This window comes from Paramormyrops kingsleyae, chromosome 17 (assembly GCF_048594095.1).
Source record: "Paramormyrops kingsleyae isolate MSU_618 chromosome 17, PKINGS_0.4, whole genome shotgun sequence".
Lineage (NCBI taxonomy): Eukaryota > Metazoa > Chordata > Actinopteri > Osteoglossiformes > Mormyridae > Paramormyrops > Paramormyrops kingsleyae.
Window position 1 is genome coordinate 16,301,603 of NC_132813.1, and position 27,034 is coordinate 16,328,636.

Sequence of the window (27,034 nt, forward strand, 5' to 3'; positions counted from 1 at the left end):
TAATGCCTTTCGCTCAGCGCGTGTCATTATTTGGAAAATGGCGGCCCCCGTGGAGGACACGCATGTTGTGACTGCGAAAAAAACAGGTTGTTGTTGTTGTCTGTGTTTAAATGTCAAGTAACGTGAATTCGCAAACAAATTTGAAAAATAAAGGAAGTTTCGCCTCAAGATAATTCTTTATAATTCAGATAATAGCAGAAACTAAGGGGTTGCGATGACGTACTGTGATGGTATGATGATTAACTATAATTTTCAATAGTATTATCCCATATAATATACTAAATTGTCATTATGAAACAAGATTTAAAAAGAGCGTGTCTGCGTAAGTAATCATCCATAATGATGGGGCGTGATTTTAATCTTCCGTACAGATTCCGTACAGATTTTAATGCCTGACATACCTCTCAAGCATTTATGCGCCTACAAAAAGATTTTAAAATAACCACTTCACACCTTTATCTCAATTTACCTTTATTTTGTTAAAGCAACTCGAACCCCCATAGTCGCCTCTGTTCAGAGATGCTCTAGGTTGTCTCTGCGTTGAAAGCAGTTTAGCTACAAATGTAAACCATTCTTAAACTGGCTGTCGGCACCTAAATGCTCATCAGATCATTCTCGCCCGATAAATATACCAATTAGCTGCCGCGATGTTGTTGTTGTTGTGGAAACAGAAAATCGGCGTATAAAAGTGCCAAAAGGTATCGCTAACCTGGGCTTCTGACATTCTGAAATTAAAAATGTGTAATTTATTTGAATCGCGTGGAAATGTTTTACAGGTGAAGAAAAAATAATCAGTGATAGTAATCAGAATTTTATCAGTAGGTGCGTGACCAATTTATTAGGACGCCACATTCTTAGTAGTATGCTTTTCGTTACCCATGGAATTTGTATGATAAAAGTTACCACTTTATCTGAGGTATTTCTGGGAATGTGATATTTCTGGAAATTTTGATACAGGCATCAAACTGGTATTGTTTGCTGACAAATTTTGCATGTAACTCTCCGGCTTTGATTCAGTGCTTTACCTTGATGCCAAAGATGGGTGATGTAACAGGCTGTCATGAATCAGTCTGACAGTTATAGCCCTCTGGTGTGAACAGAATTACAGGCGGTAGGACGTTCAGCATTCATGACTGATATGGCATCACTGCTAAAGTTCCTTGCAATTTAATAAGTTTCTGTTGTCTTATTATCACACATTCTGAGCATGGTGCAAAAATTACTTTATGCATGACAGCATGTTTCTTGTGTGAGTTTTGCACAAGCCCTGTAATTGCCCAGTGATGTCAGCATCCCCTGGCTTCTTGCATTTGTTCAAAACATCCCACATGCTATTTATGGAAAAACTTTTTCTCCTCCCAATTTTAGTACGAGGACCCCGACGGGTGGCCAACCAGATTCCTGAGGAGATCTTGAAAGACCCCGACCTTCAGCATGCTATCCGCGCCCTGCCCGAAAATTACAACTTTGAGATCCATAAAACAGTGTGGAGGGTGAGACAGGCCAAGGCAAAGAGAGGTGAGTAAGGTGCCAAGGTATCGCAGGTTTAACGCCTTTTAACTCGGCATGCCACACCATGCTCGTGTAACGTACTCATCCTTGTAACAATGCGACGATGCTTGTAACCGATACCATGCAGTGACGTATCAGTGATACAGGTAACAAGCAAAATAAACTGGAGTACAGAATGTCTGCAGTGTGGAAGTACTTCAGAATTAACAACAAAAACCAAAGCGTAGTGGACAACATACTGTGCTCTGCTAAAATTATCAAGAGGAGCCACAAACAAGTTTATACAAGAATTTAATCACACATCAGTTTGGGCATATCTCGATAGTTATAGGAGAGGCAAGACATTAAGTTCATTACTGTAACGTACAGCAAATAATAACGTAAATATAAAGTCACAGCACTTTATAATAAAATGCATCTGCTGACATTCTGCTACATCCGCTTTCAGGCGTCTCTCCATCAGTGTATATTAATTATGGACATTAACGGGGTGGCTGGTAACAAAGTACATTTACCTGAGTACTATACTTAAGTGCATATTTCAAGTATCTGTATTTTATTTCAGTATAAATCTTTTGGGAAATTTACAACTTTTACTCCATTATATTTGAAATTCAATTACTGTAATTTTGTCCGTACTCCATTTCTATGGAGTTTCTCATTGCTCATTACTCTGAAGCATCGTTTGAAGTGAGTCGGCGAATTTTCTGTTCTAAAACGCGGTAGGCCGTGTTGTGTTCGTCACAGGGGAAAAACCCATCTCAATAAGCTACTCCTCTGCTGTCAGTCAGGTTGCTGCTGGGCAGCTTGAGGTGTGTAACTGGGTTGATTGTTTTATTTATTTTTTAATTTTTTGAGGTAGTTGCATCTACACCAATTCCACTGTCTGTCTGATGCACGTATGTGCAGGAACACACACAGACGCATACACAGACACACATATACAGACATGCACATACATACACAGTCATGCACACAGATAAACAGACACATTCACAGACTACCAGAGCTGTGTCAGAACACTACCATGCTGTTTTGTTGGAGTAGGGTGTTAAAATTAAAAAGAAAACAGCAATGGCTGTCCTTTTGTTGAGTCACTTGTGTTTCTGTAGTCATTGTATCATATTCCATAAGCTTTTTATTCTACGGGTTCTACAAGCGAGTTATTGCATTCAGTAGGATGTTTCAGAGCCATTAAGTTCTGTAAATGCAATGTGACAACAATACAGCAATGTGTTGACATTAAAAACATAATGTACTTTTGAATACTTCAGTATTTTTAAAATGTAGTACTGCAGCACTTTAACTCAAGTAAAATTGTGAACAACTGTCACTTGTATTGGAGTAAAATTTCACCAGGAGTATCTATACCTTTGGGCTGTGTACTTTGTCCACCTCTGGACGTTACTCGATAGGACATAAGGTGATGGATCCCTGTACATTACTATATGCATACTGTATTACAAGCTGGATGTGGACAGTGTGTCCTTATACGGCCGGCAGAGCTCCCCATTCTCCTGCATCTGTTACCCTAAGCGATACACCCGCTAATGTCCTGCTACGACTGTTTTCAGGCGTCCCTCCATCAGTACATATTATTTAACTCCACCTAGGACTGTATATTGTTCTTGATCATCGAGTATAATGTCGTAATGGTGGTTTGGGGAGAGTGTTATATTTTCTGAGAAATGCGTTGTTGGGCGAATGTCATGGTGTCCTTACACACACCTAGGCTACAGTATGAATGAATGAAATGAGTGAAAGTGTATATGTATATTATAATATGTACTGTATATATATAAGCAAAAAGAGTACACTCTAAAACAGCGGTAGGCAAGTCTGATCCAGGAGTGCTGGAATCCAGCAGGTTTTCCCATCCTACCTGGTCTCTGACAAACCACATCTGATCTCAGACAGATAGGAATTCATAAGGCAGGACAGAAAAACTGCTGGAAACCGACACTCCGGGATCAGGGCTGCCTATCCCTGCTCTAAAATAACAAATAAAATACTTAATATCATTATCGAGTATTATATACTGTAGATGCTTGTCTGTGCTGTACTTTTATACGACTGGCAACGCAGTGTGCCCTGCGATGAGTTGGCACCCCGTCCTGGGTTGTTCCCTGCCTTGTGCCCATAGGTGTGCATGTGTGAGTGTGCCCTGCGATGAGTTGGCACCCCATCCTGGGTTGTTCCCTGCCTTGTGCCCATAGGTGTGCATGTGTGAGTGTGCCCTGCGATGAGTTGGCACCCCATCCTGGGTTGTTCCCTGCCTTGTGCCCATAGCTTCCAGGATAGGCTCCGGACCCCAATATTTCACAATATTTATATGTTAAAAATTTTATATTTTTATATTTTGCGAACCATGGAACATACTTGTGGCTTGTTGGGCAGTGATGAGCGGGATTATTTTCACTCACTAACAGTACGGCTTCCCGCATCAGTGCTGTAATACCATCAGAAAGTAGCAGTTTGCCTTACTGAGAGTCTGTGCTTTCACAGCTTAGTGTGAATGGGATGTGCACACACGCACACACACGCACACACACCCACACACACCCACACGCACACACACGCACACACACCCACACACACGCACACACACCCACACACACGCACACACACCCACACACACGCACACACACATATGCCGCGTGCGTCACGGCTTCATGCACTTCTGCAGCCAGTACACCATGGTCCCAGCATGCCGGCATGCATTTAGATGGAAAGGAGGGAGTTTAAAACGGACTCATCCTGTAGCTGAGCCGGCCTGGTTGTGACAGGTGGAGAGATCTCAGCCATGATGAGGGAATCTCGTAAGCAATTGGGAGGATTAGGAGTGGGCAGACAGGAAGGGCTTTAAGTCTCGATGAGCAGCCTTCCTGGTGTTAAAGGCAACAGTCTGCACGTTTAAGTACTGCTAACATCCCGGCTGGCAGACGCCTGGCTGCTAACTCGCTAGCCAATATAGATGCCTGGTGGCTAACTTACTAGCCGGTATAGATGCCTGGTGGCTAACTTACTAGCCGGTATAGATGCCTGGTGGCTAACTTACTAGCCGGTATAGATGCCTGGTGGCTAACTTACTAGCCGGTATAGATGCCTGGTGGCTAACTTACTAGCCGGTATAGATGCCTGGTGGCTAACTTACTAGCCGGTATAGATGCCAGACTGCTGACTCACTAACCACTATAGATGCATGGCTACTAACTTGCTAGCTGGTGGAAATCTGGCAGCTAACTCACTAGCTGATATAGATGCCTGGCGGCTAACTTGTTAGCCGGTATAGATGCCTGGTGGCTAACTCACTTACCGGTTTAGATCCCTAGCGGTTAACACGCTAAGTGGTATAGATGCCTGGCTCATATCTCACTGGCTGGTATTGATGCTTTGCAGCTAACTTGCTATCCGGTATAGATGCCTGGCTGCTAATTCACTAACTTGCTAGCCGGTATTGAGGCTTAGTGGCTAATACTGCATTCCATTTACCTCGGAGATTGGAACTAAAGAACTGGGAATGAGGTCACACACGAGTTAACAGCGTTCCAGCACAGAAAACTAGAAAACCATTTAGCAGAACCGTTTAGCTTAATTGCAGGTATAGATGCTTGGCTGCTTATGTGCTAGCAGATGGATGCTTGGTGGCTAGCGTACTAGCAGGTATAGATGTCTGGCTGCTCATGTGCTGTCTGGTAAACTCTTGGCTGCTAACTTGGTAGCTGTGAAATGCCTGGCTGCTAGCAGATGGATGCTTGGCGGCTAGCATACTAGCAGGTATAGGTGCCTGACTGCTAACGTTGAAGCAGACAGCTGCCTGGGATATGTCATTGCTGAAATGCCCCTGCTGCGGAGGTATTTCTCAGGCCACATAAATCAATCATCATATCATGTCTCTCTGTCTCTCCATCTGTGTGTTTCAGTTGTTATTCTGAAATATGGAGAGGGGGGGGGGGTTAGGGTTAGGGTTCTGTAAGGAAGCTCAATGGGTCGGTTTTTGTCCATTTCACCAAAATAAGTAAAAGTGATGGCCATACATCCCTGAATTCTCTGCTGTCAGAGGGCAGCTTTCCATCCTGGACGGGACCCAGCCCCTAGGACGTGGATGGTTGCTCAGTCTTGCTTTGCTCCCGAATGCTCATCGTCTGCGGAACCAGCTGGAGATCACGTCCAGTTTTTCATAGAAACACCGGAAACGTATCCAAAAGCGAGCTGTGAGCAGAGCGTTCAAGGGCATTTCCCGGCGTCTGCACTGAGACACTGAATGTGATAACGATCCTTTGGCTTTATGTGCAGATATTCCAATATTCTTCCTATAGTCCATCTTTTGTTTTCTTCCCCTTTACCTCCTTGGGAATTTTAATTTGAATCACTGTCAGGAAGCCACTCCAGCTCCCGAATGATGGCTGTGAGAATGGCAGGGTGCTTGGGGGGTGGGGGAGCTGAAGGAGAAGCCAGTCAGATAGTGGATCAGTGTGATCACTGTCATGTAGGGCTGGGCAATATTGCAAAATATTTTATCATCATGATTTTTTTTTATGTCAAACCATATTGATAATTATCTCAATATAGTCATTATTTCTTGACTCCAAAAATCACTTTTTGCTTAAAAATTCCCTTAGAATCACATTTAAACCAATTCAGAGCATGAAGAAAGGTGACAAATTCAATCCACTGAAATCTAATTTTAATAAATAAATAAATAAATATGTCGCCGGCTGTAAAACTAAAAAACAACGACAGTACGTTTTGTCGCTGAGTTTTTTCTCTGACTCACTCGTTGTTCATTCCAGGGAACAGGTTTGATTAGGGCTTGGCGATATGCCCTAAAATGGTATCTCAATATTTTCATAGATTTGTACAATATTGATATTTATTATAATATTCTAAAATCCATATGTAGAAAACAATAAGTTGGTTTTGAGTGTTTTTGATTTCGATGCCAAAATTGTTTTACTAATAGTGATGGAGCATGTGACGGATATAATGATAAATTGTACCAGCAATGAAGGTATGTAAATATGTAAATATGTAAATATATTGCATTACTTGCATAACTATTATTTATGCTACAAAAAGTGTTAACTATATATCACGATACGATACGATACTCAAATTGATGCCGATTTGAATGCTGATATTGACGATACAATATTTCATTGATGTGTTGCCCAGCCCAAGTTGTATCTGTGAACATTTTAGTCTGAGGTTTCACTTCCTCTCACTGGGCCTCAGCTTTGTGTTTGTTAACTGCTACGCCACCTGCTGCCCAATGAAGAATTTTTCCAATGTCATTTTCCACAGTTCTGTTAAATTTACAGAGCTTTCAGTCTTCCTGAAAGTTGCAGACCTACCTTAGATACCCCTGCTTGCGCCTGAGGGTAACTTCATGGAGAGCAATTTCACCCTCAGCTCTTCCTGCTCATCTCCCTGCTCTCTCCATGCTCCTCCTGCCCGTCTCCCTGCTCTCTCCATGCTCCTCCTGCTCATCTCCCTGCTCTCTCCATGCTCCTCCTGCTCATCTCCCTGCTCTCTCCATGCTCCTCCTGCTTGTCTCCCTGCTCTCTCCATGTTCCTCCTGCCTGTCTCCCTGCTCTCTCTATGCTCGTCTCCCTGCTTTCCGTGTTCCTCCTGCCCGTCTCCCTGTTTTCCGTGCTCCTCCTGCCCGTCTCCCTGCTCTCCGTGCTCCTCCTGCTCGTCTCCCTGCTGTGCTCCTCCTGCTCGTCTCCCTGCTCTCTGTACTCCTCCTGACCGTCACCCTGCTCTCCGTGCTCCTCCTGTCCGTCACCCTGCTCTCCGTGCTCCTCCTGCCCATCTGCCAGCTCTCCATGCTCCTCCTGCCCGTCTGCCTGCTCTCCGTGCTCCTCCTGCCCGTTCGCCTGCTCTCTGTGCTGACCTTTTGTTTGCATTGCTTGTGTCTTTAATTTGCTCATCTTGAAGTTGTTTAGTGTCGCTCCGGATAGGAGCACCTAAATGGCAGAGCGGGCGAATAAACGTAGTTTTGGATCTGTCGAGAGCTATGTAGAAGGCCTGGCTTGACTGCGCTCCATAAACGCTGTCTACTGGGAGGTCCAGTTCGAAGTCAAGCTGAATAACACCCCCCTGCAGAAGGGGGAGGGGGAGCCGGTGTGCCATGGTGGGCAGGCGGCCGGCTGGGCCTCTGTGTCATCCAGGTCCTGAATCATCTTCACACCAGGAGCCCGGGGCAGTTTCAGCCCCCACTAATGGGGTCGTTAAGCCCTCACTGACCCTGGACCAGCTCGAGCCACGCCGGTGACCTCTGAGGGCTTTGACACTTGGGCAAGAGTTTGTCCTTTTTTAATGTCACAAACACTGGCATCAGATTGGACTGCTGACACCTCCCTGTGTATACGTACAAACATACAGTAAGTGTGTGTGTGTGTGTGTGTGTGTGTGTGTGTGTGTGTGTGTGCACATCCTGCAAGATACTGTCCATCTTAGCACTCTTGATCCTTCGATAAACCCCGGTAGGGCTAATGGGGAGTGGGGGGGCTCGGTGAGTGTCAGCTGGATGCCTCACTGGTACTGTAACCTTTCACGGTTAATAAACTTGCCCTTTTCGGCAGTAATGAGAGACGCAGGCCGTCTGCCTGTGTGTGTCTGCCCCCCGGAGGACGCCTCTGTGACCTTTCCCTTGGAGAGACGCGGGCCCTGGCCCCTCCCTCAGGCCTGTTAGCCCCCTGCGTCGGAAAGGTGCGTCCTGTTCCCCGGTTTCCACCTCCTTGCTGAGGTGCTCTTCCGCTTCACATTGACTCCATTTTCTCAGGACCCAGCTAATTATGGGTGTTACTAAACTGAAGAGCTTAATGGGGATATTGGTTCCGGAGGGGTTGCCGATGGTCTTCTTTGGAGCGGGGGAGGTTCCTGTTTGACTGGTTCTGAGCCATTTCCTGTCACATGACACAATGTACTCCATCCTGCAAGGTGGGCTCCAGTGTCCTCCCCCATATTCCCTAATGTTCTGCACCATTACAGGGACATATTTAATTCCTGTTCACCTGGCTCCCATTTCACGGATATTTAATGCCTTTCAGGACGTGACTCCTGTAGTGGAGCAAGGCACTCTCAGCAGGGCGGGGGGCCGCTGCCCCAGGGCGCCTGCTGCTGACAAACTGGGGGGGGGGGGGGAATTCGGGAGGCTGAAAGAGGGGCATCTGTGTTTGGTGTAGAAGTGTGTGCGCGTGTGTGATTTTCCTCGGGTCAGCACTGTTCGTGTTTTAATGCCACCTTGCCCCTTTAATGTCATTCCTTTCCTTTAATGCTGTCCCACCCCTTTAATGCCATTTTGTCCCTTTAATACTGCCCTCCCCCTTTAACCCTGCCCTTCTCGGTTCCAGTGGCGGTGCAGCTGCCAGAGGGGCTTCAGATGTTCGCCTGCGTGATTTCTGACATCATTGAGAGGTAGGCGGGGCCAGGGTGTGGCTAAGGGTGGAGGCGGGGTTAGTGTTGCATGTGGGTTTTGTGGGATGTGGGTATTGCTTGGGGGGGTAGGGTCAACTAAGGGTTGGTTTGAAGATGTAAGACAATGGGAAATGGGTTTTGGGACTGGGATTTATTGTTGTTTATTCTGTGGCCAGAAATCTGAGGCTCAGCAGGAAATTAGGCAGGATTGCTTACACATGCCAGAGATCTGGGGCTCAGCGGGAAATTAGGCAGGACTGCTTACACATGCCAAAGATCTGGGACTCAGCGGGAAATTAGGCAGGACTGCTTATACATGCCAGAGATCTGGGACTCAGCGGGAAATTAGGCAGGACTGCTTACACATGCCAAAGATCTGGGACTCAGCGGGAAATTAGGCAGGACTGCTTATACATGCCAGAGATCTGAGGCTCAGCGGGAAATTAGGCAGGACTGCTTACACATGCCAAAGATCTGGGACTCAGCGGGAAATTAGGCAGGACTGCTTATACATGCCAGAGATCTGAGGCTCAGCGGGAAATTAGGCAGGACTGCTTACACATGCCAAAGATCTGGGACTCAGCGGGAAATTAGGCAGGACTGCTTACACATGCCAAAGATCTGGGACTCAGCGGGAAATTAGGCAGGACTACTTATACATGCCAGAGATCTGAGGCTCAGCGGGAAATTAGGCAGGACTGCTTACACATGCCAAAGATCTGGGACTCAGCGGGAAATTAGGCAGGACTGCTTACACATGCCAAAGATCTGGGACTCAGCGGGAAATTAGGCAGGACTGCTTACACATGCCAAAGATCTGGGACTCAGCGGGAAATTAGGCAGGACTGCTTACACATGCCAGAGATCTGAGGCTCAGCGGGAAATTAGGCAGGACTGCTTACACATGCCAAAGATCTGGGACTCAGCGGGAAATTAGGCAGGACTGCTTACACATGCCAAAGATCTGGGACTCAGCGGGAAATTAGGCAGGACTGCTTATACATGCCAGAGATCTGGGACTCAGCGGGAAATTAGGCAGGACTGCTTACACATGCCAAAGATCTGGGACTCAGCGGGAAATTAGGCAGGACTGCTTACACATGCCAGAGATCTGGGGCTCAGCGGGAAATTAGGCAGGACTACTTATACATGCCAGAGATCTGAGGCTCAGCGGGAAATTAGGCAGGACTGCTTATACATGCCAGAGATCTGATGCTCAGCGGGAAATTAGGCAGGACTGCTTACACATGCCAGAGATCTGGGGCTCAGCGGGAAATTAGACAGGACTGCTTACACATGCCAGAGATCTGGGGCTCAGCGGGAAATTAGGCAGGACTGCTTACACATGCCAGAGATCTGAGGCTCAGCGGGAAATTAGACAAGACTGCTTACACATTCCACAAATCGGTGCTCTGCTTCTTCAAGAGGAAAATCCATTATTCGTTTAATTGTGTCTGTTTGCTTTCTATTTGCCGTGCGATCGCACAAACACACATGCGTGCTCACTGCTGCTGGAAAATAGGTACCCCCCCGATTGCGATTTTAATTACATAACGCTCATTATGGAAAGCAACTCGCTGCTGAATGAAACCTGGAAAGTGTCGATCAGTGCAGTAGTTCGAGACGTGGATGCTGATCTGTGTTGCCGCGGGTGACTGGCGTGTTTCCGTGGCGATCAGTGTGTGTGTGGGCCAGCCACCTGAAGCCCAGGGACCAGAGCGAGGGAGAGGCGGTTCGTTGCTCTCTCCTGTGACTGCTCCGCCTTTCTCTCTCTCTTTCTCATGGTGATTCTCACTCTCTCTCTTTCTTTTTAATTATTATTTCATCTTTCCCTCCTGTCAGCTGCTTGCTGTTATCAGTGGTCTGTGTTAATAATCCAGTTAGGGAGAGGGCTGAGGTCCCCTTTTTCATGAGGGTGGGTGTCACACAGCAGGCCGCTCCCGGACACCCACTGCCGACCACAGACACTCACCCCCCACCCTAACTTTCCATATTTGACCTTCATCTCTGTATCTCTTTCAGCCCTTTTCACGCCTTGTGTCAGATCCCCCCCCCCCAAAGTTGGCGTATGACATTAATGTCGTGGGAGAGCACGTGTGTCACGTTGCGCTGTGGGGGGGGGGGGCAACAGTATGGCTGTTTCTTACCTGGGTCCAGCTGTTCAGAAGCCACTTGGCTAATCACAGGCTTCTAATCAGCTGCTCTGTCCCCTTATCGCTCCGTCTCTCTCTCTCACTTCATCCTGCCGGACCCTTGGCGCTGACGGGTCTGAGTGTGCCAGTCACCGGTAAAGCAGTAACGATCCTCCGGTGCCAGCTGCCAGCTGAGACAACATCCCATAATCACAGGTGCAAGGAGACGGCAGTGTCCTGAGCCGGCACAAGGGCACAGAGGTGCCCGTTTGAGCCAAAGGTTAAACATTAAACTGGCTTTCAGGCTTTGCCTTCTGTAAGATGCTTAACCTGAGGTCAGCCAGTGGAAGCAGGGATGGGGTCTCAGCCCACTGTCGATCCCTGTCACGGGCCGGGGGGCAGCAACATCCTCTGTTTGCTAATTAAATCATCACAGGCATCTGGGGGCTGGGAGTCAGATTTGTGCATGAGGCTCACCCGCAAGCTGGAAAAACATAATTAAAGCAGGGACGAGTTAGAGAGGCGGCCAATCATTGAAGAGCAGGAAGTGACGCGATGACAGGGGGCCACTCGTCTGCTACTCTTGTTTTTTTTTTATTGGGTCCCATGTGTGCTTGTGGAGACGTGGGGGTGGCTGGTACCAGGTGCCCTGTGGGGACATTTTGGCGGCGTTAACAGCATCTCAGGAACGATTAACAGGTCAGAGGCAACAAGGATGAGGGTGGGGGGGGTGCTCCAGGTACCGGGGGGAGGCGTGTTTGGTGGGGGGAAGCTGTGTCAGTAATGAATGTCAGGTGTGGGTCGGGGGCTGAGGATAATGGCACCTACAGCAGTTGTTTTTTTTTTTAAGTCCCAAATGCTGGAAGGCAGGGAATTTGTGTTTAGAGAGGAGAGACTCCGTACACCTGGGGGGGGGGGGGGGGGCTGCGATGAACCAAGCCTGCTGATAAAATGCTGTGTGTCTAGTGATCCCACTGGGCTTCTGCGTGTGTGTCTGTGGGTGTGTTGGTTTAGTGCCTGTGTGGGTTTGCAGGTGGGTGTTTGTGTGTTATGGGGGGGGGGGGTGGAAAGAGGGAGGGAGATAAAGGGGGAGGGAGAGAGAGGTGTAGGCAGACAGGGAGAGGGGGAAATGTGGGGAAGGTGGGCGAGGCACACAGACTGGGGCAGACTCTGGCAGGGGCGGAGCTTAACCATGAGACTGGGGGCGAAGTCTGGCAGGGGCGGAGCTTTCTCGTGAGACTGGGGGCGGAGTCTGGCAGGGGCGGCGCTTTCCTGTGAGACTGGGGGCGGGGTCTGGCAGGAGCAGAGGTTTCCCATGGGTCTGGGGGTGGGCTCTTGCAGGGGCGGGTGAGGGACGGGGGGGACAGGGTGACTTCCCAGTGCATGAACTTCTCATGTGAAACAGGTGTGAAAGTGACCATTCTGCCCACCCTCAGGCTGAAAGGCTCAGCTGCACCCCCCCACAGAAGGTCCAGTACCCCAGTACCAGTGTCTCTCCAATCCCAGTTTTCCTTCTCATTTTGTCCTTATTCCCCGTCTGCCTCTGTCTCTCCTGTCCCCCCCTGGCTGATTCCCTCATCTTCCCTCCCCAAATGGCTGTATACATCAGCGTAACTCTGTGGTGTCCTGAGACGGGGGGCGGGGGGGGAGATGTATGAGTGTTCACCAGGTGCGGCTAATAAATATTTCACACGCCTAACCTAATTCCTGCGTGTGGGGACAGAGGACCCATCTTCCTTCAAATGACATGTCCCCCCCTGCTGCAGCGAGCAGGAATCCCACACCAGCACCCCCTGTATGCAAACGCAGTGCTGGGTAAGCAATCGGCTCCCTCTGTATTCTTACCCTGTTCACTGGCTCCAGTGTGTTATCTGTGATGTCGGTGTATGTTACACTACCAAGGGACACAAATGAGCAGTAGGCAGTGTTTGCCCGTGTGGGTTCACGCATACGGCGGGTTGGAATTATTCCACAATCCTGTCACTGGTGCCAGCATGAGTACAGTGCCCCAGACATCAGTGAACTGAAGCTGCGATTACCCTGAAAGCTTGCAGTTTTGCACCCTGTCCGTTCATAAAAGTACTGTCCCGGTGGGTATTAATGCCACCTGCTGGTGGGGCTGAAATTACTGCAGGACTTCCAGGCCCAACCCACATCACACGACGGCTGGACATTTTGGGTAAGGCCTCGGAGGGGAGTACTTTTAGGGGAACTCTTTTTGGGAAAGAGTACTTCCCAAGGGGTTATATTTTATGCAACACTTCCCAGGGAAGATTTTTGAGAGTGTAGCAGGGTGGGCGGGGAAAGAAAGGTGTGCTCTAGAGAGGCGGGGCAGTGCTTGTTCTCGCCCGCAAGCTGAGATGAGTGGGGGAATTGAGACTGTCTAAATTTGCATTTTAATAGGCATGTTTAGCAGGGAGTCTGCGAGCACATTGGGGAGAGCAGCCCGGACAGAGCTGTGTCTGTATAGCTCTACGATGTGGGTAGGGGCTCAGCCGCTCTCACATTCAGTCCTTCCTTCGTCTTTTATGTTCATCTCTCTCTCTCTCTCTCTCCCTTCTTCACATACACACACACACACACACTCCCTCCGCTTCCCTCTCACACAGTGTGAGGGACATAAACACACACCAGTGTGGTGGCTTTGAAACTCCACACACCCGCCTTATCCTCTCCCCCGGAGGGGGAGGGGGCCGCGTCCGGCCCCTTCCATCACATGGTATCCTCGCATTCGCGATGCCTGGCTTTTACATCCTGCTGAGATTTCCGTAATTGCTGTTTTCAGGCTGGGCTTATAATCTCCAATAAAAACTGTAATTTAATTGTCCGTCAATCTGCGGGTTCGTCTCTGAGGTTCTCTCTTTTCTGGAGGCGATTGCTTGGCCCCCACGGTGGAGTCACACCTCGCTGTGTGGGGAACTGGGAATGCGGCTTGGCAGTCTTCTGCATACGCTGCAAGTGACACAACGTGCAGCTGCTTGTCACTCCATCCGGTGGTGCTCTAGCACCTTCTGGGCGTCAGATTTTATTGTGACTTTTTCTCATTTGTCAGTGGCAGCATAGCAGTTCCTCTGCACACATTCAGACTCTGCCTCTAACCGCCACGCCACCTTCTGTTCAAATGGGGATCTCGCATCCCCGGCTGCCGAAGCCGATTTTATTTTCTCGCTTCCGCGCGACACCCCATCGTTTCCTCTCCCTCAGATGGTGGCGAACAGATGGATGTTGGGAATTTTTTAATTTACATTAAGCCTGCTTTCGTAATTTGTTGGAAATAACAATGTGCTTAGCCTTTGCTAGACTGTGGCTGTCCGTGAACATTCATTTTGTCGGTATGTGTGTGCGGTTTGAGGCTTAGTGAGCGAATCGTGTGGCTCAAGGACACAGCTGAGTGGTCAAGGAAGCGAATGGTGAAGACGGGGCCGTTTGCCGGGCCGTGTGACCCGGGGGGGGGGGCCTCTTCAGTGTGTCTGAGTGTGTGTGCTCCTGCACGCGCTCCCGTCTGCGTCCTGCCGACAGCCCCGGCCGCCCGTCATGGAGGCGGTGATCACGCCGCCTTCCAAAAGCGCTTACTGACAGCCTCACATCTTAATAGCATCTTAATGTCATTCTGACTGCGCAGTTGTTCCATAAGAGGGTGGTAATGATGTGCAGTCGGCACGTGGCGCAGCTGACGGCTTCGGGAGCAGATGGAGGAGCCTCGGAGGTGATACCGCCACTCCCTCTGCTCCTCTTTGCTCTCCATTTATCGTCCTCCCATCCACTTACGAGGGAGACGCCGCTTGTGTGCCGTTATAGCGGGCTTTGCAGGGCTTTGCCGGTCATCTGCGCAGCCGGCTTGGGTCAGCAAACAGAGACTGTAACAATAAACACACAAAAGCACGCAAACAAGTCATGGGCCATGCTTCTCTCTCCCCATCTGTCACTCTCCACCTCTGTCCCCTTGCTCCCCCCCATCTCTCTCCTGTGCCTTTGAAGTCTCTGACACGCTTACAGAGCCACATGAACCCCCACCAACCTACCAGCAGCAGAAGGGCTCTGTAAACAAAATCTCGTGATGTAAATATTGATTTACGCACCGAGCCTCTCTGTCAGCGTGCTCCGGCGTGGCGTCCTTCAGAGGAGCGCGCCGCCCCCGATACACAGCCCCTCCCTTACGGGCAAACGACAGCGGGGGGGGTGGGGAGGGCGGGTGCAGCTGCCAGATGAAAACAGTTGAGGGTTAGAGTCACAGAGTTGTAATGAAACCTGGCGGGACACTGGCGATGTCATCAGTTAAACCCAGAAAGAGGTGTATGCCCCCCCCCCCCTCCCCGCACCCCCGCCTTTAAAGGTTCCTGCTGCCAGGTCCCTGCCGCTCAGCTGCACTGACTCTGTGTTTTCCTGAAAACCAGTAGAACCGACAGGCATGAGAAGTTTGAACGTCAGTTTTAAGCGTTTTCATCGTTTGGACAGTAGCTGGCGGCCTGGATGCCCTAGCGTCCATCTTCCAGACTCCGCATCTTTTGCGGGGACGTTTTCCTGCAGTTTGTCCCGTCCAGCAGAAGTGCGAGAGATGGGTGAGGTGTCCTGACCTGTCAGGTGACCCCCGGTCACGCTGCTGCCCGATTTGTCCCTCAGGTTCACGGAGGCTGATGTCGTCATCATGGGGGACGTGACGTACGGAGCCTGCTGCGTGGATGACTTCACTGCCCGGGCCCTCGGCGCCGACTTCCTGGTTCACTATGGACACAGCTGCCTCAGTGAGTCACATGACTTCCAGGGGCCGGGCCCTGGCCAGCTCGCACACCTAGCCTAGCCCTCTCTCCATCTTTATGCATCACACTGCCCTGTGTCCTGGCTCTCACTGCAGCAACGTGATGGCGAGTTATGGTGAGAAAAGTCCCGCGAAGACCAGGGAGAGGCCAGACATTTAAGTGCCTGATTGGAAGGACACTCACACACTCATGCACGCAAGTTCGAGCAATGCTCACTATCGGCGGTAAAACAGGGACCGAGGCCGGAGCTGTTGAATCATTAGCCTCAATAGGGCACCGACAGAAGCAGCACAGAGATGTGAAATGCCGCCGGGGTCCGAGGGAATATTAAAGTGGGGCTGCGCAGCGCGTAACCCTGGAAGGTTAGAGTAAGATCACCCCGAGCGCGGGGGTGGGTGCTGCTCCCTGTATATATGTCAGGGGTGAAGTGGACAGATGGGGAATATGCTGGAGGGGTGGGACACAGAGGTGTGATCCTGCCCTCCGACTCCCCCTCCTCTGCGCAGGTGGTCCCTCCTCTGCGCAGGTGTTTCACGCGTACACACAGCGCTGCCCTGACTCTGCCTGCAATCATAAACAGTATCTGTAAGCATGTCAGACACCTGTGTGGGACCAAAGCAAGCCGCTGCTGACTGACACCCCCTCCCTACCTCCCTCTTTGCCTTGTTCTCCGTTTTCCTGTTTCTCTCATTCCCTCTTTTTCTCTTTCATTCTCTCACGGTACTTGCCTCCTCTGTTGCCTGCGGCTTTGCTTGTGCAAGTGCGCGTTTGTGTCTGCGTGTGCATGTGTGTGTGAGTGCATATGTTTGCATGTGTGTGCATTTGTGTGTTTGCATGCTTGTGTTTTTGTGTGTGTTTGCTTGTGTCGTTTTGCATGCACATATGTGTGGTAGCATGTGCATATGTGCGTGTTTGTGTTTGCATGTACATATGTTTGTGTGTGCGTGTTTGCATGTGTGTGCGTTTGTGTTTGCACGTGTGTGTTTTTGTGTGTGTGTTTGCATGTGCACGCGTACGTGTTTGTGTGCATGCATTTGCGTGTGTGTGTCTGCGTAAGTGTGTATCTGTTAGTGTGTGTGTGTGTATGTGTGTGTTTACCCTCTCACACACTGGTGCAGGTGATAATTGCTTGACTTAGCACCTGTCAGGCCTGGCAGCTCATCTGGGATCGATTACCATTCAGCCTCCGGCCTCCTTGTTTTCCATCAGTGAACAGTGGCTAATTTTCAGCCTTCAGTGTCGACCAGGGCTCTGTTTGCATATCACCTCAACTGGCCGCCCTGCTCTGCTGTTTCCGTTTGTGCTGCTCTGCCAGCGTGACGGATCTGCGTACAGGCCTGTGTCGAAGCTTAATCAGGCTCATTCAGCACAAAATCAAAATAATTATACTCAGATAATTTGATCCTCCCCTGCCCCTCCCACTCTGCACTCATCCTCTGATCCTTCTTTTCTTCTCCTTCCTAAAATACTAATTCATATTTGTGCTTCTTCCGGAGACACAGTGTGTGTTTTTCATTTTGACAGCTTTGAAAATACCAGCGTCTGGGGTCATTTAGATGTTGTGCATAACAGATGCTGTCCCTTCCGCTCGCCCTGAACCCTAACCCCCCCCCCCCACCCCCCTTCCGCACACACTCTCACCCCAGCCTCTCTAACCCTTCTTTGCCTTGCCTTCCTCAGTCCCCATCGACTCCATGGCCGGGATGAACATGCTCTACGTGTTTGTCGACATCCAGCTGGACACGGCCCACTTCCTGGACACACTGCGCTTCAACTTCCCGGCCGGCTACTCGTTGGCACTGGTCAGCACCATCCAGTTTGTGGCCGCGCTGCAGGTGAATTTCCACCCTTGGCCGGGGCACGGCGGAGTCTGAACCTTCTCTTCAAGTCTTGCTAACTATTGTGCCACCTGCTGGCCCTTCGAGGAAGCTGAGAGCAGAAATGAGGAGCTTTACAGCCCTTATTGTCCCCTGTGCCGGTGCTGACCTCCATCAGTCCGTCACTCCCGTCAGGACGCTGACCTCCGTCAGTCCGTCTCTCCCGTCAGGACGCTGACCTCCGTCGGTCCGTCACGCCCGTCAGGACGCTGACCTCCGTCAGTCCGTCTCTCCCGTCAGGACGCTGACCTCCGTCGGTCCGTCACGCCCGTCAGGACGCTGACCTCCGTCGGTCCGTCTCTCCCGTCAGGACGCTGACCTCCGTCGGTCCGTCACTCCCGTCAGGACGCTGACCTCCGTCGGTCCGTCTCTCCCGTCAGGACGCTGACCTCCGTCGGTCCGTCTCTCCCGTCAGGACGCTGACCTCCGTCGGTCCGTCACTCCCGTCAGGACGCTGACCTCCGTCGGTCCGTCTCTCCCGTCAGGACGCTGACCTCCGTCGGTCCGTCACGCCCGTCAGGACGCTGACCTCCGTCGGTCCGTCTCTCCCGTCAGGACGCTGACCTCCGTCGGTCCGTCACTCCCGTCAGGACGCTGACCTCCGTCGGTCCGTCACTCCCGTCAGGACGCTGACCTCCATCTGTCCGTCACGCCCGTCAGGACGCTGACCTCCGTCGGTCCGTCACTCCCGTCAGGACGCTGACCTCCGTCGGTCCGTCACTCCCGTCAGGACGCTGACCTCCGTCGGTCCGTCTCTCCCGTCAGGACGCTGACCTCCCTCGGTCCGTCACTCCCGTCAGGACGCTGACCTCCTTCGGTCCGTCACTCCCGTCAGGACGCTGACCTCCGTCGGTCCGTCACGCCCGTCAGGACGCTGACCTCCATCAGTCCGTCACTCCCGTCAGGACGCTGACCTCCGTCGGTCTGTCTCTCCCGTCAGGACGCTGACCTCCATCAGTCCGTCACTCCCGTCAGGACGCTGACCTCCGTCAGTCCGTCTCTCCCGTCAGGACGCTGACCTCCATCGGTCCGTCACGCCTGTCAGGGTTTACAGAACCCAGCATCGCCTGTGAGGATGGCTAGCCAGCAGCAGCCTTCTGCATGTTGTTCTGTATGGGGGGGGGGGTGTGCAAAATTTACCCTGGGGGGCAGTTTTGAGTGTGACCTGTGCGGGGTCCGCTTACCTGCATCAGACCTCCAACAGCATGGGCTGCTCTCTTTGCCGAACACTATCCTGACTCTGCATTTGTCTGTCTTTCCCTCTCCTCCTGCTCCGTTGTTCCCCCCCCCCCCCCCCAGTCCACCAGCGCTGAGCTGCGTCCCCAGTACAATGTTCTGGTGCCTCAGTGTCGCCCCCTGTCTCCCGGGGAGATCCTGGGCTGCACGTCCCCCCGCCTGGAGCACCCAGTCAATGCCATCATGTGAGATCCCCCCCCGCCCCACGATATTTGCACCCATTATTCTTTTACCCCTTCCTGGTGACACAGGGGACACACTGCATTTTAACAGTAGGAGAGCCCATGTCTCTGTGTGCGTGGCAGCAAAGATGTTCATAGTCCTGCAGGGGTCTCTGAAGATGGTTAGTGTTGAATTGGTTAGTTAGCCACTAACCAGAAGTTTTATTTCTTTGTACCTAGTTATCTTGGGGATGGACGGTTCCATTTAGAATCTATCATGATTTCCAACCCAGACACACCTGCCTACAGGTAAGTCATGTGACCTGTCATGTGACCATAATGGGCAGGTAGACAGCAGTGTGTGCGCTGTCACACTCATGTGTGTCAGAGAGTGCTGTGTACACGTGTGCACATCCTCACCGGCCATTTCTGTGCACATGCAGGTATGACCCCTACAGCAAGGTCTTCTCCCGGGAATACTATGACCACAGCGCTATGCGCGCCGCCCGCCGGAAGGCCATCGAGGACGCCCGCTCCGCCCACACCTGGGGCCTCGTCTTGGGCACTCTGGGGCGCCAGGGCAGCCCCAAAGTGCTGGAGGTGAGCCTGCAGCCACGCCCTCCAGTGGCCCTCAGCAGGAAAGCAGTTCAGAGTGGATTTAAAGCTTGTAATGAGGAAGAGAAGAGCGCTTTTACAGGCTGTTAGGGGAAGCAAGAAGCATCAGAGAAATACTGCAGGGCTGAGGAAAGTCGACCTTGTTCTCTGTGTCACTGAGGCATAGATGTAATGGCTGGATGTGATCTGGAAAGCAGCTCTCCACATCGAGGGCTCCCTGCCCTTCTAGGGTGAGGATGTAGGCCACATGGGAGGCTCTCCGCAGGCTGCTTAAGGTCTGAGATGCGTGGAGGTGTAACTCGAACCCGGAGCAGCTGTACCCTGTGTGATTTTCCCGGGGGGGGGTGGGGAGGCACCTCAGGCACTGCTGTGTCACCCTAGAGCAGTTGGCCTGGAGATGTCTGCTGCGTGTCCCTCTGAGTTCCCCGGGCATTCTGGGATTGTGGGGGAGCAGGGAGAGGGCGCATATCGATTTCCTGGCAGAAGTGGGCGGAGGGTCCCGTCTTTTTGCCGCCTTGCCTTTGTTCTCGGCCGCTTTTGATCTTCCCGACAGCGCGGCTCTCTCCTGTTCGGCCTGCGACAGTGTCTGAGCCCCCCCCCCCAGCCTATCCTCCTTCGCTCCCCTAATTGGTATGCGAGGCAGGGCCACCCGCCTGTCGCGGAGATCTGAAAGCGAGCGCCCCGGCCGGCCCGTCATCCCGCTGGATGCTGTGTGGATATTCCCGGCACTGCAGTGTGCAGACAGCCTGATGACACTGTCAGCGTTGTGCGTCCGGTAACGTGTGAGACGGGACCCCACGCCCTAGTGGCCGCCGCGCCTCTGAATCATGACACACTGGGGCTTACAGGAAACCCAGGCCCCGCTTCTCACTCCGCCTAATTGCCAGCGCTCCCCTGTCTAATGGCATGACTCATGTCCGATCCATCTGTACTTAATTGTTTGCCTCTAACCAAAATGACAAGGTTATATACGTTGAGCTCTTCGCTGGGCCGTGTTGGTGTTTTCCAGAAACGGCATATCACGCCTTCAGTGCTCCTGTGTAACTCAAAACAGGCCCGGGATGAGCTCACCAAACAGCAGTGCTCCCCCCTGATTAGGACCCGGCTCAGAAAGTTGAGGGGGGGTGGCATGCTGATTTTATTATGATATGCATTCCTCACTGCTCGTTGGCGTGACCGCGGCCTGCATGCGTGTCGTCTGGTTTCTCTCACAGAAGAGGTCTTTGTTTTACGGTGCAGTTTACTTTAGGATGCACCACTTTTCGATGGGCCTTTTTGATTCTAATTTAGTTTTTTTTTGGTCCACTTGTCTCTTCCTCTCTTTTCTCTCCCCCTTTCTACCTCTCCCCCTCACTTCCTCTCTCCCCCTCTTTGTCTCTTCTTTTTCTGCTCCCCCTCTCTTCCTCTCTTCCTTTTGTTCTCTCCCTCACTCTGCCTCTGTCTTCCTCTCTTTCTCTCCCCTCATCCCCCTCTCTGCCCCCCCCCAGCACCTGGAGTCCCTGCTTCAGGCTCAGGGTAAGACCTTCTTCAGAGTCCTGCTGTCTGAGATCTTCCCCAGCAAGCTGGACCTGCTGCCAGAAGTGGATGCGTGAGTCACACACACGCTGACACATAGACACGCACACACACACGCTGACACACACACACACAGACACGCATGCACGCACACACACACACTCTGACACACAGTAATACACACTCAGGCCACGCTGGCTTCCGCGCCTTGATTAGCCCCCTGCCTTACTCCAGTGGTGACAGCTCGTCCACCCCCAGGCCGCCGACCCCCCCCAATTGGTGCCTGTCATTTACATGCTCATTAATCTGGCCACAGCTGAGAGCCCCCCGTCACACCCTCACAGAAGTGCCTACGTTGTGAATGCAGAGGATCCTGGCCAATGACTGTCCTCAGTGTAGTGTACTCACTGTCCTGTGCTCTGGATGGCTGCCCGTGGCGCGTGCGTGCGTGTGTGCGTGCGCGTGTGTGTGTGTGTGCGTGTGCGTGCGTGCGTGCATGCGCGTGTGTGTGTGCGTGTGTGTGCGCGTGCGCTTGGGCGTGTTGTATGAACGTGGCTGTCGGCTGGTGTCTGCCTTTCCTCCTTCTTGCTTGCTTATAGCTGTGTATATCCCCATGTCTGAACGCCACAGGCGCTGAAGGCTAACGCGCGCCCCCCGTCCCGCCTGTTCCGCCCCGTCCTTCTGTGTCAGCGGCTCCAGCGGCACTCTCTGCCCACCGCCCACCGCCCCTCCCGGCGACCCCTCCACCCCCGCCACCACGCAAGTCGTGACACCACAGCCGGCTTGTTTGTCCTGGAGATGCTAATGAGTAATAATCCCTGAAGTTCGGGAAGCACAAAAATAGCCAAGGGATGGAGATGACAGGGGTGCAGACGAGCGCCTGGGGGGCCGGAGTCGGGGAATGGAGACGGAGCCAGGAAGAAAGGCGGTGCGGGTTAGGAGGAGAAGGAGGAGGGAGCAGGTGTCGGATTGGAGAGCAGCCAGCCTACGGCCTGTGTGCCCTAGTGAGCACAGGAGCATAGTCAGGGAACACGGGCCTGTATGGGCAGAGGCGCGCAGTCAGGGAACACGGTCTGTATGGGCAGAGGCGCGTAGTCAGGGAACACGGCCTGTATGGGCAGAGGCGCGTAGTCAGGGAACACGGCCTGTATGGGCAGAGGCGCGCAGTCAGGGAACACGGCCTGTATGGGCAGAGGCGCGCAGTCAGGGAACACGGGCCTGTATGGGCAGAGGCGCGTAGTCAGGGAACACGGCCTGTATGGGCAGAGGCGCGTAGTCAGGGAACACGGGCCTGTATGGGCAGAGGCGCGTAGTCAGGGAACACGGGCCTGTATGGGCAGAGGCGCGTAGTCAGGGAACACGGGCCTGTAGATTTTACAGGTATATAGTTTACTCGAGTATATATGTATTGTAGACATGTGCCTACTTCAGAAGGTCAAGTGCCTGTCTCCTGGACAAACCCCCCCACCCGTCTGCTCGCCATCCCCCTCATAGCTTCTCATTTCTCCTCATAGCATCTTCTCCTGTCTCCTCTCTGCCTCCCACGCTTTTTTCTTTCTGCCCCCTCCCCCTGTTTGCTATGTAGGGTAGCTCCGTGGAGACTGGGGGGGGGGGGGGGTGGGGTGCATAGTTTCTTCCATCATTCTCAATTAATTAACATCCCCCCCCAACTTCCTGTTTGGGGTGTTGTGTTCCTTTACCCCACCTCTGCAGTATCCCACACCATCATATATACTATATATATTTATACACGTCTGACTTCTGTATTTCTGTTCCCATATTTATGTTTCGACATGCATTGAATCCCAGTATAAACAGAGGTGTAGCTGCAGAGCGCTGCGTGTGTCTATGCACAGAACATGAACACACACACACACTAATACAGATCAGCATAACCCTATCCTCTCCCTGCACCAATCTCTCAGGCATCTCCTCAATCTCCTGGCCACTCCCTGACTCTGCTCCACCCCCTGTAGGTGGGTGCAGGTCGCTTGTCCCCGCCTCTCCATTGACTGGGGCTCTGCCTTCTCCAAGCCCCTGCTGTCTCCGTATGAGGTAAGCGCCACCTGCAGGCGGAGTGCTCACACACATTCTCAGGCACCTCCGTCTCAGGTACATGCTCACACACACATACTCCTCACATACACGCTGACCTTCTCCACGGAGCCCGCCTGTAGAGCAGCACTGGGAGCTGCTGCAGGCTGATCAGCTTATACCTCCAGCTCTACTTTCCACTACAAACCCCCACAGTATGTGGATAAACCAGGAGTTCAGAGCAGTAGCTCCTCCAGCTGGTCACCATAGGAACTGCAGCTCCAGCTGTTGTTTTCTTGTCTTTCACATCCAGGTTAGTGTTTATTAACTCCAGTTTAGCCACTTTTTTCCCCCAAAGATTTCACAAGTATTTACACTTATCCCTAGTATACTCCTCTACCACCTACCCAGTGAAAGTGGATAATAGTTTGATAGCAGTCTACATTGTATTATCTTTCAAATAGGAAGACATTTGAAAGTATTGTATCCCAGATTTCACTCTGAGGATCTTTCCATTTCGGTGAGACAGTGAAGCTGGAATGATTCTGTGCCTGGGCTCCTGCCCCATGTCTGCTGATTGACAGGTGCCTGGGGCCCCGCCCCACGTCTGCTGATTGACAGGTGCCTGGGGCCCCGCCCCACGTCTGCTGATTGACAGGTGCCTGGGGCCCCGCCCCACGTCTGCTGATTGGCAGGTGCCTATTTCTTGGGGTAGTTGGAGGGTCGGAGATACTCCTTCGGCATTTCTAATGTCCTACCTGCTGCATTCATTTTTAGCTGATAAAGGACCACGAATCTGCTTTTGGCAGGGTTGGAATGAAAATATTCTGGCAGGGGGGTCGCCAAGAACAGCACTGAGAACCACTGATGGGAGGGAGATGAGACTCAGTGTCACATGAGCTTTTGAGGGCAAACTGGATTTAGACGTTGAAAAATGGTGATGAAGGTGAATCAGTCAGCGTGAGATCAGTGACTTTCTTAAAAAAAAAACATAACAGTAAAGACTTTTATCATTTTAAAACGAGCCGAGTCTGCAACTCCCCAGCAGCTCGGGTTCAAGTCTTGTTTACCATACCTTGGCTTCCAGGTGCTCCGTCAACTTAACAACAGACAGAAACGGGCAGAAAGAGGCTTTTAATGAAACCGTAAAGCATGCCGGCTTCCTGTTCATCATCCCGAGGCTCCCTAGGACCCCCTCCCTTCGATGCACACAGAAAGACATCAGTATCTATCAGTAAAACCCACTCGCCCCTAATTGCGAGTCATCGCATCCCCTGGCGATCGATGGGAAAACTGTCCGCTGGGTCCAAACCCCTCGGCAGAAAGGAGGGTCTCTGCTATTGTCCCCATTGCTCAAACTCCCTGATTAGTCGGCCGCGCACCTGCTACGGCATCGATTGCGCCGGATGAAAGAACAGTACCTTTGCCGGTGGTATTGATTCCTTTAGTCTGGCTTTTACTGTTTCTTGGTATTAATGTGGCCCTCGGAGTGACTTCAGAGAAGCCAGAAAAATGTCCGACTAAAAGCACATTTATCAATAAGTTCGTTTAAAGTATTATACCGAAGGCTTCTGCATAATTAGTGCCGCAAAAGGCGAGTGTTCCGTATTTAAAATGCGCCATCAGCAGGCGAGCAGAACTCGGAGCGAATCGCTGTGAGACGTGCAGCCCGCGGGAGATTTCGCTGCACATAAATCCGAGTGAAGTTCAGGCTCCTGTTTTATTTAAATTGGTTAATGATTAGTAACACAAGCCCCCGCTGCTGCCTCACAGCTCGTTTGTTCGTGATTTTAATCGCTTTCCTCCCACGTGAGCATTGTGCTGCACTGATCTGGGGGCTCGTTACCTGCCGACGAGTTTACCACCAGTTTGCAGAACATCTGCGCTCAGACCCCCGGGTCTCCGACACAATCTCATCCTCTCTCGCCCCCACCTGGGGGAGCAGAGAGAATGAAAGTACCGGAGCATAAACAGCTCTCTTTCCTTCTCTTTCTCCCTGGCTGCAGGCAGCGGTGGCCCTCAAAAAGGCGGAGTGGCAGGAGGTGTATCCCATGGACTTCTACTCCAATAAGAGCTTAGGACCCTGGGCTGTCAATCACCCTGTCAACCAACCAGCTCGCCCTGCTCGCAGGCAAACAAGAGAGGCGAGTAAAGAGAGACGCCGGCTCTCAGTTGCGCTATTCAAAAGTTACATAGAGTACGTATTGCTTAAAACAGCTGAAAGAAAGGCGTCAAATTAACACGAACATGAAATCACCTGTGAGTGTGATGCTTTAGCGACATCTAGTGGAATTGTTAAATCCTGCAAATAGAATGATATTTGCGTCACGTGTAATTGAATCAGAATCAGAATTCTTTATTGTACAACTGCACATGTAACGAAAAACTATAATTGACATAAGGCAGCAGAGCATAGAAACAGCCGTCAAAAATGAGATGAATAAGTAACTGGTACCTGAAGTACTGGTAGCTCTAGGTACCTGAAGTAAAGAACCAACATGCAGTTCTGCCAGAAGCAGCCATGTGCTTTAAATTAATGATTATATTTATTAATTTCATGTTAATCCCCTTACTGCCAGAGAAGTATAGTAAATCATCTTAAATCCATGTAACATAAAACCCCCAAGGTGTTTTTAATGCAGGTTCGTGTTTGTTCCCCTTCCTTTTACAGAAAAATAATCAAGTCGTAGCTGCTCCTACCCAGCAGTGTGGAAGTGACCAGTGTGCCCCCTGTGGTTGTCAGGGAGAGTGATTCTCCTGTTACCCATGACAACAGCCAATCACGTGCTTGCTGAGGACTCAAGGCAATATATCAGGGATTCTGTGATAAGAACTATATCTATTTGCATCATGGTTTTCGTACATGGAGACGCCACACCTCGTCAATTCTCTGCAGATCTACGGCACTTTGTCTCACTACTCACACAGGCTAATGTTCTGGACTGAATGTATAATAAGTTTTAATACTGCTGGATGTTCTGTGGGGGTATGTTAAAAAAAAACTCAATGTTGCTTGATTGATCATTTAACTGGTCTTTGCCCCAGAGTAACTGCGGAAGCGCATGTGTCTGTTTTCAAGTGCTCTTGACCTTCAATTTGAGTCCTGAAGATGAGTATGAATGGACAACGGAGAAGGTCAGCCTTTGTACCGCCAAAGAAGATGAGACCACTTTCATTTTCCTTTTTATTGCAAAAATGTTTGTTCTCTTTTCCTGTTTTCAAAGAGGATGGGTATTCTGTGTGTGGGGAGCACTAATGTATTCCATTACCAAATTATTTAACAGTACAGTGCAAAGACTTGCTATTATTTTGTATGTCTCTGGTGTAGAGAACAGACTGGCTGATCTTTTCATTTTTCCATTTGAAGTATATTTCTCCCTAGACCAGATCAAGGGAAACTGTTCGTCACCAGAATATTTGGCCAGCACAGTAAATTATATGAAGAACTCTCACAGAATACAAATTGATGACTCTTTGGCCCATTTTCCTTTATAATAAACAAACATTAATAAACAGAGTGGTCATAATATGGATGTGTCATTTCCTACTGTTATGAAGGTGTACTGCCATCTATAACCTGTGATTTATCCCAGTGCCATGCATCCCCAGCTAGAACCTGATTGGCTCCTGGAATGGCCCCTTCTCTGTCACTCACCTATTCAAAGCATATCATTCGCTAATTATAAGGTTGGCCGCTCTGTATGAATTATGGCCCATATTACGCCAGACAACCATAAAAAACCCTGGAATTTCTGGAAGAGAAATATAAATGT

At 50.9% G+C, this 27,034-nt stretch overlaps 1 protein-coding gene across 1 annotated transcript; it reads left to right on the top strand.

Annotated features, from left to right (window-relative positions):
• Window positions 1-26,790, top strand: dph1 (diphthamide biosynthesis 1). Its single transcript, XM_023818012.2, has 12 exons — window positions 1-86; window positions 1,369-1,518; window positions 8,871-8,934; window positions 15,687-15,808; window positions 17,504-17,658; window positions 19,000-19,121; window positions 19,338-19,406; window positions 19,541-19,697; window positions 21,200-21,300; window positions 23,204-23,282; window positions 25,268-25,405; window positions 25,933-26,790. Exons 1-12 carry the CDS (start codon window positions 38-40, stop codon window positions 26,011-26,013), a joined length of 1,287 nt encoding a protein of 428 aa, XP_023673780.2. The 5' UTR covers window positions 1-37; the 3' UTR covers window positions 26,014-26,790.
• The last annotated feature ends 244 nt before the right edge of the window (window positions 26,791-27,034 follow it).